This window comes from Sesamum indicum, linkage group LG10, assembly GCF_000512975.1.
Source record: "Sesamum indicum cultivar Zhongzhi No. 13 linkage group LG10, S_indicum_v1.0, whole genome shotgun sequence".
NCBI classification, from domain to species: Eukaryota; Viridiplantae; Streptophyta; class Magnoliopsida; order Lamiales; family Pedaliaceae; genus Sesamum; species Sesamum indicum.
Window position 1 is genome coordinate 6792844 of NC_026154.1, and position 17944 is coordinate 6810787.

Genomic DNA, 17944 nt, shown 5'->3' on the forward strand with positions numbered 1-17944 from the left:
ATAAGTCAATTTCAAATTATAATAAAAAGATCCTACAAATTAAATTATCTAAATAATTGTAATTTTAAATTGATATTATTATACATATTAAAATAAATTTTCTCTAATAAATGTTATTAAAAAGATATATTTTATCTTTTATAGTTTGTAGTCAAAGTTTTTTAAAATATTTTTAGTCCAAATAATAATTCAATATCAAAAAGTAATAAAAAGATTCTATATATTTATCTCCAATATAAGTAATTATAATTTAAATTTATTGAGTAGTTATATAAGAATAAAATTTATCTAATATTTTTATTTGAAAGATATATTTTTTTGGCAAGGGAATGTGAGTTTTCCCTTCGGCGGGGGGGGGGGGGGGGGTTAATTTTTTTTTTTTTTTTTTTAGTTAACATTTTTTTTTATATTTTAGAATACCAAAAACGACATTCATCATAACTGTGGTACCAAAGAATATATGAAGGTGAGCATGTCTGCAAGCACAGGAGAACGTTCTTTTACTGATATTATTACCAGTATTCGATATTGGATCAAGAAGGAAGGACATTCGCTTATGCCTTCTCCCCATCCCTCCGCACACCTCCACTAATCAGTGATTCCTTTTACTGGGGATGGGTTACTTTTTATTGGCATTGGAAGTACATCACATTATGGCAGGACGACGTTTCACAGTTTAATGAATCTTCCACTTATTTGATGGGTTGGCTAAGAGATTATTTATTGTTAATCTGATCTCCAGTGGACCTCTCTATAGGGTTCAAACCCAAATAAAGTTCTGACCATCTATCAGAGAAAAAAGAACAAACCAATCTTGTAGGATTCTTAAGAAATATCTTCAATTTCCTTTGGAAATCATCTGCTTCTCATGTTTCGTGAATAGCCAGGACATTGAGGAATATCCAGAAACAATGATTTTTTTTTTATGGTACAAAAAGATTATTTTTCCTTTATTTATATTTTTAAAAATAAAAAAGTGGGTTATTCAAATTTTGTTATTTTTTTTTTAAATATAAGGTATAATGTGTGTTTTTGTGTTTCAACCTAGTCATTTAAATTTAATATTGCATTCTATTAAAATGTTGTGATATTTCAAAAATGCACTCAAATAAATATGTAGAATTAATCTGCTTTTATTTTAATAAACATTTTATTTTTTTTTTCTTTTGATAGCTTCAAGAACAAAATTATTTATTTATGATATGTTTTTCTTTTACAATAAAATTCAGACAATAAATTCAATTAACTCATTTTTTATTTTACGTAATAGTCGATCCTACTCGACCCGATAACTTAATATTTAACTACCCTTATCCCTAACCCTAATTCATTTGGCATCATTCTCTCTTCTCCCTCTCCTTGGCTGCGACAGGCTCCTTGGGTTCTTCTCCTCCATACTCTGATTTCCCCCATTCTTGCTTTCAATGGTTTTGGAAACTTCTTCCACCGCCTTATCTCCTTCCCCTCTTATATTTCCACCTTCTATTTAAGCTTCCTTGATATGAAATTAGAAGAATAACTCACCTACGAGAAAAATCTAAAAGCTTGCTAATAACTCTGTGATTTTTTACTTTTGTGACTGATATTATTCTCTATGAACAAAACCTTGGTGATCTCTTGCTGGGAATTTTGAGCAACCGTGAGTAAGATTGCTGGCCTTTGGTGGCCGTGTGCTTGCCTTTCCGGACCTCAGCTTCCTGAGCCTTTATTCCTTTATTTTATTCTGTTTTTGTATTTGTTTTTCTTTATTCTTGTATTATTTTTGTAAATCGGTTTGTATATTGTAAGATTTAAAAAACCACTATGTCCGTAATGCTGGTTAGGGCAAGTTTATGGGCTATTGCTGAAGGAATTAACTCCCAATAGTGATAAGAGAGCCTTAAGGTTCTGATTTCTCTAGTGGCGGTAATATTTTTAAACCCCTTCTTTTATTTTTCTGCAAAATATTATACTGCCCATTTTTTTTTTTCTGTTCTTCAAAGAAAATATATTCTGCTGTGAAAATTTGTCTATCGATTAATATTGCTATATTCTGTTGTGATATTTTCTGTCGATAATATTGCTATAATTTGGAATTATTTTGCTTGGTGTGAAATTTTTGTTATTATTCTGCTTAGTGCATTTTTTATTGTTATTAAAACCAATACCCGATCTCCCTATCAATAACTCACCTAGCTGGATCCTTGAGGTCGACGGGTATCTGGTTGAGCTTGGCTTGGGATCCCCTTATTATTTTTTAATATTTTCTTAAAATCTGTTAATACTCCTGTTATATATTCTCTGTTAAATGGCTGGTTACAATTTGCAAACCTTCGATGGAAAATCTCATTTTACAATTTGGCAACAAAAAAATGAAAAGAAATTTTGATTCAACAAAAAGTATTTAAATCCATTGATGGAAAATATATTGATAATGTTTCAGAAAATAAAAAGCTTAAAAATGATGAATTTGTTTATTCCTATATTATTCTAAATTTATCTTATACTGTATTAAGAAAGGTAGGTAAACAAGACTCTGCAAAAGACTTATAGAATAAATTAGAAGAGCTTTATACAGAAACTTCATTACCTAGTAAATTGTTTCTACTTGAAAAATTCTTCCGTCATAAGCTAGATTTATCTAAAAATATAGAAAAAAATTAGCATATTTTACTAAATTAATTCAAGATATAAAGCTAACTGGTGATAAGAATATGGATGACTATACTCCTATTTTTTTATTAAATGCAATTCCCGGAGCTTATAGTGATGTTAAGGTAGCAATAAAATATGGTAGAGACAATGAAGTTTAGATACAGTAATTAATGGTTTGAAAAGCAAAGAAATATATTTAAAAACTAATAAAAATTGTCAGTCTCAAACGAAGTTAATTTTGTTAGAGGAAGAATTAAAAATCGAAATTCGATCTATAAATACAGAAGAAATGGAAAAAAGTAGAAGTAGGGAGTAAAAGTAGATCTAAATCTAGAATTAGAGAAGAAAAAACTAGAGATGATAAAATAGATGTTACAATTGTGGGGGCACTTTATAAAAGATTGTAAGAAATCTAAAAGAGATAATAGGAATAATAATAACAAAGAAGGTGCTAATATTGTAACTGATGAAAGTAATGAAGTTTATATGCTTTATGATGAAAAATCGTCTGTAAAAATAAATGAATGGCTTATTGATTCTGGTTGTACATTTCACATGAGTCCTTTTAAGGAAATCTTTATCAATTATAAATTTAGAAATTTGGGCATTGTGTCCATGGCAAATGAAAAATAATTTGAAATTAAAGGTCTTGGTGACATTTGTATGATCTTTGAAAACAATTATAAGTTAACCTTAAAAGATGTTAAACATGTCCCTGACTTGTGCCACAATTTAATTTCATGTGGTGCACTAGAAGAAGAAGGGTTAGAAGGTATATAGAGAAAGGCAATAATGAAAATTATGAAAGGGTCTCTCTCTATTTTTAAAGCTAAAAGAAAGAGAAATTATATATTTGCTCTGTAAAGTAAGAATATTTTGCTGCTACTGCATCTGAAAATAGTAAAACCAACTTATGGTATAAAGGATTAGGTCACATAATTGCGAAAGATCTTGAAATGCTACATAAAAATGATTTTTTATCTGATAAAATTGAAAAATTAGATTTTTATGATGATTGTGTCTTAGGAAAACAACACAAGGTTCATATTCCTACATCAACTTACCCAAATCCCTCATCTTAATGAAGTATTCTTGATTATGTGCATGCTGATGTTTGGGGACCTGCAAATATTGGTACTCAAAGTGGGAATAAATATTTCTTGTCTATTATTGATAATTTCTCAACAAAAGTCTTTGTTTTCTTAATGAAACAAAAATATGAAGTTTTTGAGAAATATAAAAATTGGAAAACCTTAGTAGAAATCAAACAGGCAAGAAATTAAAGGTATTAAGAACTGATAATGGTTTGGAGTTTTGTAATCAATAATTTATTGATTTATGTAATGAATTTGGAATCAAAAGGCATAAAACCACCCCCTGTACCCCTCAGCAGAATGGTGTGCCTGAAAGAATGAATAGGACTTTATTAAATAAAATTAGATGCATGCTTATTAGTTCTGGCTTGTCAAATCTTTCTGGGGTGAAGTTGTTCTGACTGCTGCTTATTTAATAAATAGATTTCCTTCTGTTTCCTTACTAGGAAAAATTCCTAAATGTCGTTGGTCTGATAAACCTGTTGATTTTTCCAACTTACGGATTTTTGGATGTTGTGCATTTTCTTTACAACTTGGTGATAAACTTGAACCACACTTCCAAAAATGTATTTTCTTTGGTTATCCAGAGGTGTTAAAGGTTATAGATTATGGCTAAGAAATCAACCTGCATTTAAAGTTATAATAAGCAGAGAAGTAACTTTGAATGAATTAGAAATGCCACGTCTTACTAATACATCTAGGGCTTCTAAAGACATAGATATAGAATCCATCTTTAATAAGGTGGAGGTTCCTTTAGAGGATAACCAACAAGGGGAAGAAAATAGGGAAGAAAATCAATAGATTAATGAAAATCATAATGAACCTATAGTTTACAAAACTATCAACTCGCTAGGGATAGAGAAAGAAGAGAACGTACTCTCCCTCTAGACTAAAAGATTTTCTTCTTGTTTTAAATGCTACTGAAAATTTTGAACCTAATACCTATAAAGAAGCAGTTAAACAAGAAAATAACTCAATAAGGTTTAAAGCTAGATTGATTGCTAAAGGTTTTACTCGAAAAGAAGGTTTAGACTATACTGAATTTTTTTTCTCCTGTTGTTAAATACACCACCTGTTAGAATTATTCTTGCTCTTGTTGCTCAATTTGATTGGGAATTGAAACAAATGGATGTAAAAAACTACTTTTTGCATAAAAATTTAGAAGAAACTATTTATATGCATCAACCGTGTGGTTTTACAGATAAACAAAAACCTGATCATGTGTGTTTGCTTAAAAAATCCTTATATGGTCTAAGACAATCACCTAGGCAATGGAACAAAAAATTTGATGAGCTTATAGAGTCTTTACATTTTTATAGAGGTCCTTATGACCATTGCTTGTATTACAAGTATGATCAATCTGTTCCTATATTCCCTATTTTTTTTATGTAGATCACATGTTAATGCCAGTCCTAGTTTAAAATTATCAAGGATTTGCAAAGTAACTTGTGCAAAAATTTTAAAATGAAAAATCTAGGTGATGCTAAGAAAATTTTAGGAATGTCTATTAATAGAAATGGAAATGATTCAACAATTTTCCTAAATCAAGAATCTTATGTCCACCTCTAAACCCACCTCTATTCCCTTAGTTGCGTACTTTCAGTTAATTAAAGAACAACATCCTATGTCTAAAACTAATAAAAAGAAAATGGAAAAAGTTTCCTACTCAAATGCAATTGGCTCTGTTATGTTCTTGATGGTTAGTACTAGGCCTGACATTGCTTATGTTGTAAGTTGCTTGAGTAGGTTTATGTTTAATGTTGGTTTACCTCATTGTGATGTTCTTAAGTGGCTACTTAGATACTTGAATGGGTCTATGGATTATGGGATAAGATTTTCAAAATGTAATCACGATGTTAAATTAATTGGATACGTGAACTCTAATTATGCTAATAATAGAGATAACAAAAAATCAACAACTTCATATGTATTCACCTTATGTGCTTCATGCATAAGCTGAAAATCCCAACTCCACCATATTATTGCATTATCTACTATTGAGGCTGAATATATTGCCACTACAGAAGCCTTTAAAGAAGCAATTTGGTTAAAAGGTTTATTAGATGTAATAGGTTTCTTAAAAGAAAAAGTAACAGTATTTTCTGATAGTTATATCTGGAATTCAGCTTTGTAAAAACCCAGTCTTTCATGATAGAACAAAGTATATTGATGTTAGATACCATTTTATAAGAGATATAGTTGGAAAAAAAATAATTAACTTAGAAAAGATAAGAACCGACTTAAACCCTAAGATGTTGGAACAAAATGTTTACTTTTTGAAAAATCCAAAACTTGTCTTCAAATACTAAACTTAAGATAAGATTTTTAACCCATATTTGTACTCGTATATTTCTTTGTTTTGCAGGTACCTTACAGGCAACCATTAGCTATGATCATAGCCGGGATCCGGCCTTGGGCCTGATTCCCTTTATAGATCCTGGTCCAAGGTGGATAATGTTAAAAATTGTGTCCCATGACCGTTATGGTAAGCCAAAGCCCATCAGGCCCTTTTCTACTTCTACCGTCTACTTAAACCTCCTTGATCAGAAATTAGAAAAACAACTTACCTACGAGAAAAACCTAAAAACTTGCTAAGATCTCTGTGATTTCTTACCTTTGTGGTTGATATTGTTCTCTGTGAACAAAACTTTGGTGGTCCCATGGTGGGAATTTTGAGCAATCGTGAGTAAAGTTGTCGGCCTTTGTGGCCGTGTCATTTGCCATGCATTTGAAGCTCTTATGTTCAGTGATGATAATGTAGCATATAGCTCACGGGGTCCTAATTATTGCAGCTCCATTCTGGGTGCCGATGATTAGTGCAGCAGTCTGGAATGTGCAGGGCCTGAACCTCCGAGATCATCAGGTATCGGTCATTGATCTTGTTTATGAATATCGGTTGCATTTAGTGGGTTTATTGGAAACTAGAGTTGCTGCTAATACTGTCTCTAGAATCCAGTTAAATATGTTGCCTCGTTGGAATTGGTTTATTGATTATAGTGGTCCCAGCAATCGTATATGGGTTGCTTGCGATGATGATTGGCAAGGTTTGGATGTGGTTGATGTTGGCTCTCAACATATTCAATGTTGTGTTCTTACTAGAAATTTGAATCATCATGTGTTACTTACAATTGCGTATGGAGCCAATGAGTTGGGTTTGCAAAGAGAATTTTGGCAGGATCTTGGCCATCTTGCGCATGTTATTGATGACTCCCCTTGGCTTGTGGGTGGTGATTTCAATATTGTACTTGATATGAGTGAAATGTGCGTCACTTCTGGGGACATCTGTGTTGCTATGGAGGAATTTCGAACATGCCTACATGACACGAGCCTACTCTGCTTGCCGATGCAAGGGGAGCGTTTCACATGGCACAACTGTAGTAGTGATGCGAAGCCTTTGGAAGCGACTTGATCAATTTCTCATTAATGAAGGTGGTTGGCGCACTAGTCGGCTACGCATTATATAGACCACTCTCCACTGGTCATGTGTAGTGATGATGACTCCACTAATGTGAGTTTGGTTCCTTTTGCTAATTTTTTAGCCTTGTCTTCGGCATTCACCCCTTCTGTGTGGCGTGTGTGGTGTAATCACATTGTGGGCACTGCTATGTATGCTGTTACCTGTAAGCTGAAGGCGCTCAAGCCTATCTTTCGCTAGCAAAGGAGGAATAAGGGTGATCTTGCAGCTAATGTTCATATGACTAAGGGATTTCTTGACAAAGCGCAGTCCTGTTACAATTAGACCGGCATAATTCACTCCTCATCCAGTTGGAGCACTGCTGCAAATTGATTCTATTGTTGGCTACGCGGTTGGAGCAAAGCATGCTGCAGCAACGTGCGAAGATGGCCTAGAAGAAGGGTGGTGACCAATGCTCTCGTGTCTTCTTTTAGAAGGTGGCAGCTCGACGGTCTGCAAAATGGATCTTCCAAATTGTGAACTGTGATGGTACTTTGTTGACAGAGCACATGGAAGTCAAGGATGAATTTGTCGCTTATTTTTAGCGATTATTAGGAAGAGATCGACGGTCGAGGTATATTGACTTACAGTACCTACGACAGTGGGTGCGTCATATCTTGACACCCGAGGAAGCACATGACTTAATACGGCCGATCACCCCGACTTAGGTTAAAATGGTTGTATTTGACATTGCTGAGTATAAAGCTCTAGAACCTGATGGCTATACTTCTGGTTTCTTCAAAGCCGCTTGGTCAATGGTGGGTCCAGAGGTCACTCAAGCCACTTTGGATTTCTTTTGCACCAGTAAACTTCTCAAACAGGTGAATGCTACTCTCCTGGCACTTATCCCTAAGGTACACAACCCTTCCACAGTGGCCGAGTTTCGGCCAATTTCTTGTTGTAATGTACTATATAAGGTGATTACGAAAATTATAGTACAACGGTTGCGTATGGTGTTGGATGATTTGGTTAGTCCACGCAAAATGCTTTTGTTCCAGGCCGATCGATTAGTGATAATATATTATTGGCACAAGAGCTATTTACAGGTTATAAACAGCAATGGCTTCCGCCATGATGTGCTTTGAAGGTAGACTTGCGATATGATACGGTGGAAGGAGATTTGTTATTGGCAGCCATGCGCTTATTTGGATTCCCGGGAACGTTCATTGGGTGGATTGAGGAGTATATTACCACGCCATCCTACTCAGTCTGTCTTATTGGGGTAGCTCATGGGTTCTTTCGTGGTGCGAGAGGATTGCGACAGGGTGACCCCATGTCCCTAGTATTTATTTGTTCTTGCTATGGAGGTGCTTCGGATGCTTTTACAACAACTCATTGACCAAGATGGCGGGTTCTCCTTCCACTGGAGATGTAATAAGATCGGTTTTTTCCAACTTTGCTTTGCTGATGATTTGCTTTTATTTTGTAGGGCGGATGAGCCGTCATTTGTGTTTTTAAGAAGAGACTTGATTCGTTTGCATCACTATCCGGATTGTGTGTCAATCCTAAAAAAAACCATCTCATCATTTCAAAATCGGCTCATGGCATTTAAGATTGGCTGCTTGAATTGCTATCATTTAGTGAGGGCCATCTACCTCTCCGTACCTTGTACTTCCACTCCTTGCCTCTCGTATTTCGATTAGGGACTGCGATCCTCTTCTATAGAAGATTGATAGTCGCATAAGAGGATGGGAAGGGATGCGACTCACCTTCGCCGGCAGGTTACAACTTATTTAATCTGTTTTATTGTCCTATCTCACCTATTGGGCATCGACATTTATTTTGCCAAAAACAGTGCTCAAGGATATTGGGAAGCGTCTGTCTTCTTTTCTTTGGAAAGACACTATTGGTACGGGTTACCCAAAGTTGCTTGGAAAACCATTTGCAGATCCGTGGATGAGGGTAGGTTCGGGTTGAGAGATGTTCTTGCTCTGAATCAAGCTTTAATGTGCAAATATTTATGGAAGATTATTACGAGGCAACGTGACTCCATCTGGGTTGATTCGATATTCCATACTCCACTTGTCAATGAAACTATTTGGACAGTTAGTGACAACAAGGGCTTAGGGGGTTGGCGTCAGGTCTTTGCTCTTAGCTAGCCTATGCTCCCAAACATCGATTTTCAGCCATGAGAAGACCGTATAGTAGGCGATTAGAAGGGGGCATATTCACAATGGCCTCTATGTATCACCTCTTCCGTCCCCATGGACCCAAGGTAGCTAGCTTGGTATTCACTATTCTTGGGTCCTTTCAAAATTCCCTGCAATCAATTTATATTATGGTTAGCCGTTTTTGGGAAACTTTCTACACTTGACAAACTTTGGCTATCCCACACTGGAGGGGCATGTGTCTTATGCCAAGACCGATCACTTGATACCCATGTTCACTTATTCTTTCGCTGCAGTTATGCTCGTCAGTGCCTTGCAGGTATCTGGAGGATAGTACGGTTCCAATGGCCCGCTCGATCTTGGGCTACTGATGTGGAGTGGATGTCGATCAAGTGGAGGGGGAGCACGTCGTCAACGCATCATTTCGGGCATTAACGGCTTCCTTCGTTTATCACCTATGGCAAGAGTAGAACCAATGAATCTTTCAGCACACCAACCACTCTTGTTCCACACTTGTGAAAATTATAGTTGATGAGATTAGGCTTGCTATAGTTAGTCACACTCTCCTCTCAGCTATTAGTACACGAGGACTTTATAAACTATGGAGGATCCCTTAATTTGAAGGGACTTCTAATGCTTGAACCATGTTATACTATTATTTTTCATTATGCAATTTATCGTTACCAGAAAAAAATACATATATATATAATATGCACAAATTCAATTACATCAAAACTACACGTATTTACACACATTTGGGGTGTGATTAAACAAGTACGAAAATTTTTATTTTAAATTATTGTTAATTTATATAATTACATTATTCGATTAGTCCATTCATTAAATATAATTTATATTGTCTGATATAGTGTTTAACTGAAAAATTTTATGAGTTGGACTGTTTAAATTGGTGATTAATTAAATTTCACATTAAAATTAAGAATGTTCGTTGATTAAATTACTTGATTAGATTTAATCACTACTATAAATAATTTTACTCAATTTTATTAGACCTATTAACCAAGTACATAATAATATGTACTGGTGTTTTATTATAGTAACGAAGAATTAATAGAAAATTTAAAAAAAATATTCAAAAATTATATTAGAAAGTTGTATTTGGAAACATTATATTTATTCAAAAGAATTATGAGATTTTTTAGATAAGTTAGTCTATAATTGTTATGAAGAACGATAGCTACAAGAAAATGATGGCTTTAATGAAATAGATTCTTATGAGATAATTGATAAATTATATATATTTTTAGGAAGCCTAGATTGTCTAGTTATTCAGAGGAATCGGAACAATTATCTATATTTCTATAGAAATAAAATATTAAAAGATTGTTGGAAACTGTGCGAATAATATTAATATTCTATTTAAAAATTACGATATTTTTTATATATTGATTGTATAAATTATAACTGGTTGTAGGATATGAGGATAAATTAGAGGATTGAACAACTCCTTATCTGCTGATTAAATCGCTATAAAATCGAGGTAAATGAATGATTAGTATCATCTATATGTATGTCTCTTTTATCTTGATATTACGTTTATCGTAAGTTTATGATTTGTGTTGCTAATAATCTATGAGAAGAGTATGATTGTTGATAGTTTAAGGTGAATAATTAATTGGAGGAAGCAAGGTAAATAATTAGTATTATCTATATATGTTTCACTTTCGTGTGATACTACTTTTATGTAAGTCTTGATTCGTGCAGCAACTAGTTTATATAGAATTATATAATTGGTTGAGGATTTAGTTTGAATGTTTATCTTGTTAAAGTGAAATAAGAAAATGCATTGAGATATTACATTTATTGAGTGATGTGTTGTTGGTGCCTGTAAATGAAAATGTATTGATATGTGGTTTTACATTACTAGTTGCTTACAAGAACGGTAATATGTTGAAATGAGGGAGTGATGAAAATTGAATATAACTATGATATTTTACCCCTTTATATTGGTGAATAGTCTATGTGGCAAAATGAAATCAAAAGAGCTATGATGTGATATTAAAAGAGCTATGATGCGATGCGAAAAGAGCTTTGATATGAATTAAAAAAACTATGATATGAAACGAGATTGAGGAGCCTGTGTGGCATGTCAAGGAGATTGAGTTGGTGGAGAAAAAATAATTATATTACCTTCTAATAAGCAGACTAGGAAAAGAAGAGTTTAATTGATTGCTTTGTGATGAGTTGACTGCGTATGAAATAAAGTTAATCTTATTGAAATTAAAGTTACTATATTCTTGATTGCTCATTTTGTCTTGTTTGAAACTATATTTGATGTACATATATTGGTGATGCTGGTTATTTACTTACTGAGCTGCAAGCTTATTCCTTTGTTAATATTTTTCAGGTATAAATCTTTACTTGCCGAGGACTGGGTCCAAACCTTGCATTTCAATCAGGTCGGGCCAGTATGTAATTCTTTCCTCACTCGTCAATATTAATAGATATCATCTTTTGGGGTTGTATAAAAAAAAAGAATGAGGATGGCATGTTAACCAACTATTAATAGTTCCATTATGTAGTATTTGATACACATATGTATAATCTCGTGGATGAGATGATAAATTTGCTCGTGGTGAGGGGAAATAACATGTATATATATACTCTATAGGGACAAGATTATGTGTATAATTATATGTATAAATAGGATATTTACTTTAAATATGATGTTTAGGGGATATATAGTTATAGTGCCTTTAGAGGGCACTGCATAATAGAAAATAAAGGTACGTAATAGTATTATAATTCAGAGTAAATTACATTTTGTTATCTAAACTATACCCATTTTTATATTTTATCATCTAAACTGTTTTTTTTTTTGTGCCAACTTACCATCTCAACTTTGTGAAATTTATATTTTTTTCATATATGACAATTTTTTATCATTTTTTCTCTCAAAAAAACATCACATACACTGTATATATGATATTTAAAGGCAATGTATAGATAAAATATCACATGTTCAGTGCATGTGATCTTTTCCCAGCCAAAAAATTCTACCTAAAAAGTTCATACACGACAAAACATAAATTTTACAAAGTTGATATGGTAAGTTTACACAAAAAAAAAATAAACAATAAAGTACAAAAATAAAAATAATTCAGATGAAAAAATATAATTTACCCTTTAATTTATAAAATGATTTGAAATAACTTTTAGAATAAAATTTTTAAATTCAAATAATCTTATTAATAAAAAGATGACCAAAATCTTTAGACAATAATTCTAGAGATTTTCATTTATAGTTATCCACAAATCACTTTCAAATGATTGTTGGAAAAAAGAATATTATAGTTAATATTCATCTAATATGTACTTTAAAATTTATTTTAGATATGACTATTGATGCATGTGAGATATTTAAAGTGAGAGAGAAATGATATTACAATTTTAAATATTCTGGTCTATGGTAAGTGGAAATGTATGAGAAATAAACTTTTAAGAAATACTTTTAGATATGCTAAACATTATTATAGTGTTTGGATTCATTTTTTTTTTTTGAGTATTTTATTGTATTTTGTGGAGATAGAGAGAAAAAACAAAGATAAATAAGTATATGTTAGAGATAGTATATATGTTTGGATTAATTTTTAGAGATAATTTAAAATAAGTATTGTATGTTTAATGTTATGTTTTGGGAGACAAAAATTACTGTTCATTGTCAAATCATGTCTTTTTTATATATATTTATGTATATGTGCGTGTATATATATACATGTATGTATTTATGATAAAACAGTTAAAAACACCCAAATAAGGTATTACTGTATAATGACAAATATTGAGTATGTTTTAACTCATTCCGGAGGTAACTTGAAAATAAAAACAAACACAGTGTACGAGTTTTAAAGATGATTTACATTAAAGAAAAATTTGCCATCCGAACTATAATTGTTTTTACACTTTGACATCTATATTTTTTTTGTGTCAATTTACCATCTCAACTTTACAAAATTTTGCACTTTGCTATTTATAACTGTTTTCCAACCAAATTTTTTATTGAAAAAAATCACATGCAGTGCACATGTGATATATAAAGATGATATGATGTGATATTTTTCATATATGCACAACATGTGATGTTTTTCCAACAGAAAGATAAAAAAAAATGGTCATATATGCAAAGTGCAAATTTCGTAAAATTGAGATGGTAAGTTGACATAAGAAAAAGTTTTGATGACAAAGTGTAACAATAGGCATAATTCGAATGACAAAATATAATTTACCCTATAATTTATGTACAGTAACTTTAACTTGCACGAAATATACATAATTTAGTAGTGTGAATCTGTGGTTTTCTTAATCTTATTACATAGAATATATATCTCATTAAATGCTAGTTTGAAACAAATTTGAATGGAAGAAATTGCTCTAATATACTTTTATCTTATGTTAATCATATTACATTAACAAGGACCAAATGTGTAAATCTTATTTCTAGAATTAGGTAGTGTTGAAAATCAAGTCAATGTAGTTCTCCTCGATTCATAATGTTCCTCTACTTTTTCAAATTCAAGAAAATAAAAAAAAAAGTTAGTTTCTCAATTAATACCTCATATTATATATAATTATATATATATATATATATTTAAATCTAGAAATAATTGTACAAGCAATGACTTAAAAATACCATTTAAAGATGAAGTAGACTAAAATGTAGATATTTTACTTATACCGTGAAATGTAATACATTGATTTTATTTTGAGTATCAATTCATGATTTATAATGAAATTTGAAAGTGTCATTTCATATACTAAAAACACAATATATTATTGGGTAAGCAATAATTGGTAGCTTATTCTATAAAACATATATTGTAATAACCCTAGCAAAATATAAGTTTGATGAATAGGCTTTTATTTTATATGTAAATTTTATTTGTCTTATTTACATAAAAATTCTTCATATTTCACATGATATATTATGTTACTTACTAAATAATTGAGATTTTACCCCAAGATTAGTCAACTTGAACAATCACAAAAGCGAGATCGTAAAGACGACTAGAGTTTAATGCTAGCGTTACGAGTTGAATTCACCGTCAAAAAGTTAAAAGAAAAATTTAATAAGGAAAAATAAATCATCGAAATCTGAATGAAAGCACGGTGTATATATACCCGTCCTACATTTGATGATTTCCATCAACAATTTTTCACAAAATGCATTAGTCTTTCATGTTTCCGTCTTCTTTCTAGTAGTCGTTTAGAGTTTGGCTTCCTTCTTATGCAAATAAGTGCGAACCTATATTGTAACTGAACCATCAGACGTTCGAAGCAACAATGTCGATGGCGCAAAGCATGACGTGCAGGATTCATGTGTTACTTGTTGACCATGATATTAATCATCACGGTCCGGCTATAGAAATATTGCAGTACTTCTCTTATAAAGGTATACGAAACTCATATTTACACCGCAAAGTATAAGTAAGACTTCATTTTCTTCTTTTAAGTTTTAATTCATTTAGATTAAGTTTTAATTGAACTTTGTTCTACGTATGTTATTGATTAAGTACATTTTATGTTTTCACAAAAAAAAAAAAAGGCTCGATTAAATACTTTTTATATATTTGTGTTAGTGCTATATATATCAGAGTAAGCTAAAATTGATAAAGATTATTATTCTTTAATTTAAAGTACTTTTATCCTTCTATTGTTTCAACTATATTTTATTTTGCACTTATTTTATTTATAATGCTCCTTTTCTTATTATACTTGGACTCGGCGTTTTCAGATAAACAAGAATTCGGATTCTATGTTCCTAAAATTGTATTTTACTTTTTTTTTTTCATAAAATCATGTGAAGCATAATGATATTGAAAATGTTCTTTATGATGTTTAGTTTGGAAAAATGCAAACAACTCCCTTGTGATATAATGCACAAATTATCTCCCTACGGAGAAAAAATAGGAATTTTCCTCTCTTTGTTTTAAAATACAGCAATGTGCCCCTCAATGTTTTAAAACGAAGCAATTTAACCCCTTTTTTATGGAGAGTAATTTGCTCATTTTTAATGTCACAAAAATGTAAATTACATCAAACCCTGTTAGTTGTTTATTGACACAGTTTTTTTTATATGTTTTTGTGCAGTGACTATAGTCAAGCTTGCCTCCGTGGCTTTATCAATCCTATCGAGAGGAAACCCTAGATTTGATCTTTTGATGGAAAATATTAACTCACCGGACTTATGTGGATTCAAACTTCTACAAGAGGCCGTTAACATGGATTTGCCAGTTGTACGTGAGTATCACATGCCATTTATCCTTTCTAAACTCTTATTTTTCTGTAAAGCGATTTTCAAATTGATTTACCCTTATATTTTTATTAGGTCATGTACTTATGGCATTTGTTTTGCTTGCTTAATGTTTAACAAAGTGTTGTTAGATGAGGATGACATCGTGTTAACAAAGAGGGCATTAGAAGGTGGAGCATTTCTATGTATCAAAAAGCCACTTACCATAGAGACCGCAAAGTACCTATGGCAACATGTGCTAAGGGAGAAAGTGCGTAAAGTGAAAGAAAACGAACGATTCAAAGAGTTTGTGATGCATAATAAATTGCACGATGAATTTGGCGAAGAAGATCCTATGAGAGGCTATATAAATGACTATATGAATTCAGACGAGAACTACGTATCAAACAAAAAAGTGAGATATACGAAAATTGCCAATGAAGATGAAGAAACCAGTCCCCAACATCGCGATGTTGCTAAGTTCAGAAAGAAGGTTTGGACTGAATGGACTCAGGAACTTCATGAAAAATTTATGGATGCTGTCAGAATGCTTGGAGAAGGAAGTATGTGTTTTCTTAATTTATTTGCAGGGTTTAGTTCAATTTACACCCTGTGATATCACAAATGAGCAAATTACCCCTATGAAAAAAAACAGCAATGTACTTCCTTATATTTCTTAAAATGAAGCAATTTACTCCCTTATCTAAGGATGTTAAATTGCTGCATTTTAAAAAATATAGAGAGGTAAATTGGTACTTATTTTCCATAAGGGGGTAATTATCACAGGGGGTTGCTTGCATTTTTTCCTTTATTCACAAACAATTCAAATAATAGTAGTCAAGTTTTTGCATGCTCTTAAGTTTTAGATTTTTCATATGCTCACATATATAAATGCCTAGAAATAATAATATTTCTTGAATGGATATATTCTTGTGTTTTGAATAGGATGCTATCCAAGGGAGATCCTTGAGCTGATGAATGTACCTGGACTTACCAGAATGCAAGTGGCAAGTCATCTTCAGGTTTGTCTATTTCATTCTGAGCATAGCCGTTTGAGTTCTACCATCTGAATTGATTGGAAAATATGATAATAGATTTTGTTACCAAATATATAATTTAATATTATTATTAATTTATTTTTTTTCAATCGTTTAGTATTGCTTAATTATTTAATAATATTTACCGTATAACTTATTTATACAAGTGAGTTAAAATCTACGAGTTGACAAGTAAGAAGTATAAATTCATGTATTCGGCCATATATTTTACGATTTGCTTTCTAGATTGCGCATAATATTTATGATTATTTCTTATAGCATGTTATAATGTTTTGCTATGTGGGATTCTAGAAAAATACTTGCATGCACTTAGTTTGGTAAGAAGCTAGAAATAATATATTTAAGATTCGCTTTTTTTTCCAGAAATGTCGTCGCGGAACTTGGCAATCTCCTGATGAGAGAAAATGTAAAATAGTTATGCCTAAGATGAACTTGCCACAAACTAGCGGTCGAGCTAAACCAAGGAAATTTGGGTCCATGCCCCATATAGGCCAACAAGATCATGACAATATCGCAGACTTTATTTTCTACTCATCGATGGGGAATAAAATGCCAGGAGATAATGGAGAAGGAAATTCTTATGAACGATACAGTAACCGATTTTCTCAGGTTGGTCTTGAGACGTTAAATGTGGCGCAGATTGGGTTAAGTTTAGGCATGGACGACGAGGCGTTCATGTCTAATGAACAATTTGTGTTTGATGCTCAAAGTGTTACACCTAGCATAAACACTTCATTGGACCAAAAGAATACTGCTGAGGACTACTATGAATTTCCAAATATAGACTGCATGATCCAAAATCTATCGGCATCTCAACAAGAACAAAAAGTGGAATCTAGTGGAGGTCAGGACGCGTTTGATCTCAATCCTGTTTACTCTAACCAGGCAAGTTTTCATATGTGCTTACTTACTCTACATTGCCTGCATTAGATAAGTAATAAGTTATCTATTTTTCAGTCTTTCTCTCATTTGCAGGGGCCGGTCTTGGATGCTACAATCACAACTCAGGGGAATGAAGCAGCAATAGCAAATAATGGTGAAACTGAAGACCAGAAAAGAGAGGAATAATGAGATTGATTTATGTTATGATCTTTAATTCAGAGCAAATAATAATGGTTGTCGAGATATAATTGTGTCGATCTAGAAAGCTAAACTTATTTTTACAATAATAGCTATTGTCATAGCTAATAGAATAATATTTAGTTATAATGAAGTAAGCTTGTGATTTATGTCTTATCCATGGAGAACAATGTATACATATATAGTGGTGCATTTTCTATTATTCTTGTGCAAAATATGTAGTCATGATTGTTCAACTGAGAACTATATATGGTGAGACGACGACA

At 32.1% G+C, this 17944-nt stretch overlaps 2 protein-coding genes across 3 annotated transcripts; both read left to right on the top strand.

Moving 5' to 3' along the window:
• Positions 1327-9958, top strand: LOC105172164. Its single transcript, XM_020697162.1, has 3 exons — positions 1327-1905; positions 6094-6213; positions 6521-9958. Exons 2-3 carry the CDS (start codon positions 6183-6185, stop codon positions 7135-7137), a joined length of 648 nt encoding a protein of 215 aa, XP_020552821.1. The 5' UTR covers positions 1327-1905; positions 6094-6182; the 3' UTR covers positions 7138-9958.
• LOC105172165 (two-component response regulator ARR14-like) lies at positions 14473-17860 on the top strand. Of its 2 annotated transcripts, none has more exons than XM_011093520.2 (6): positions 14473-14700; positions 15399-15548; positions 15684-16103; positions 16486-16562; positions 16962-17483; positions 17556-17860. In XM_011093520.2, exons 1-6 carry the CDS (start codon positions 14592-14594, stop codon positions 17664-17666), a joined length of 1389 nt encoding a protein of 462 aa, XP_011091822.1. In that variant the 5' UTR covers positions 14473-14591; the 3' UTR covers positions 17667-17860. The 2 variants fall into 2 exon arrangements, with proteins under 2 accessions (XP_011091822.1, XP_011091823.1); XM_011093521.1 differs by having other exon boundaries at positions 17574-17860.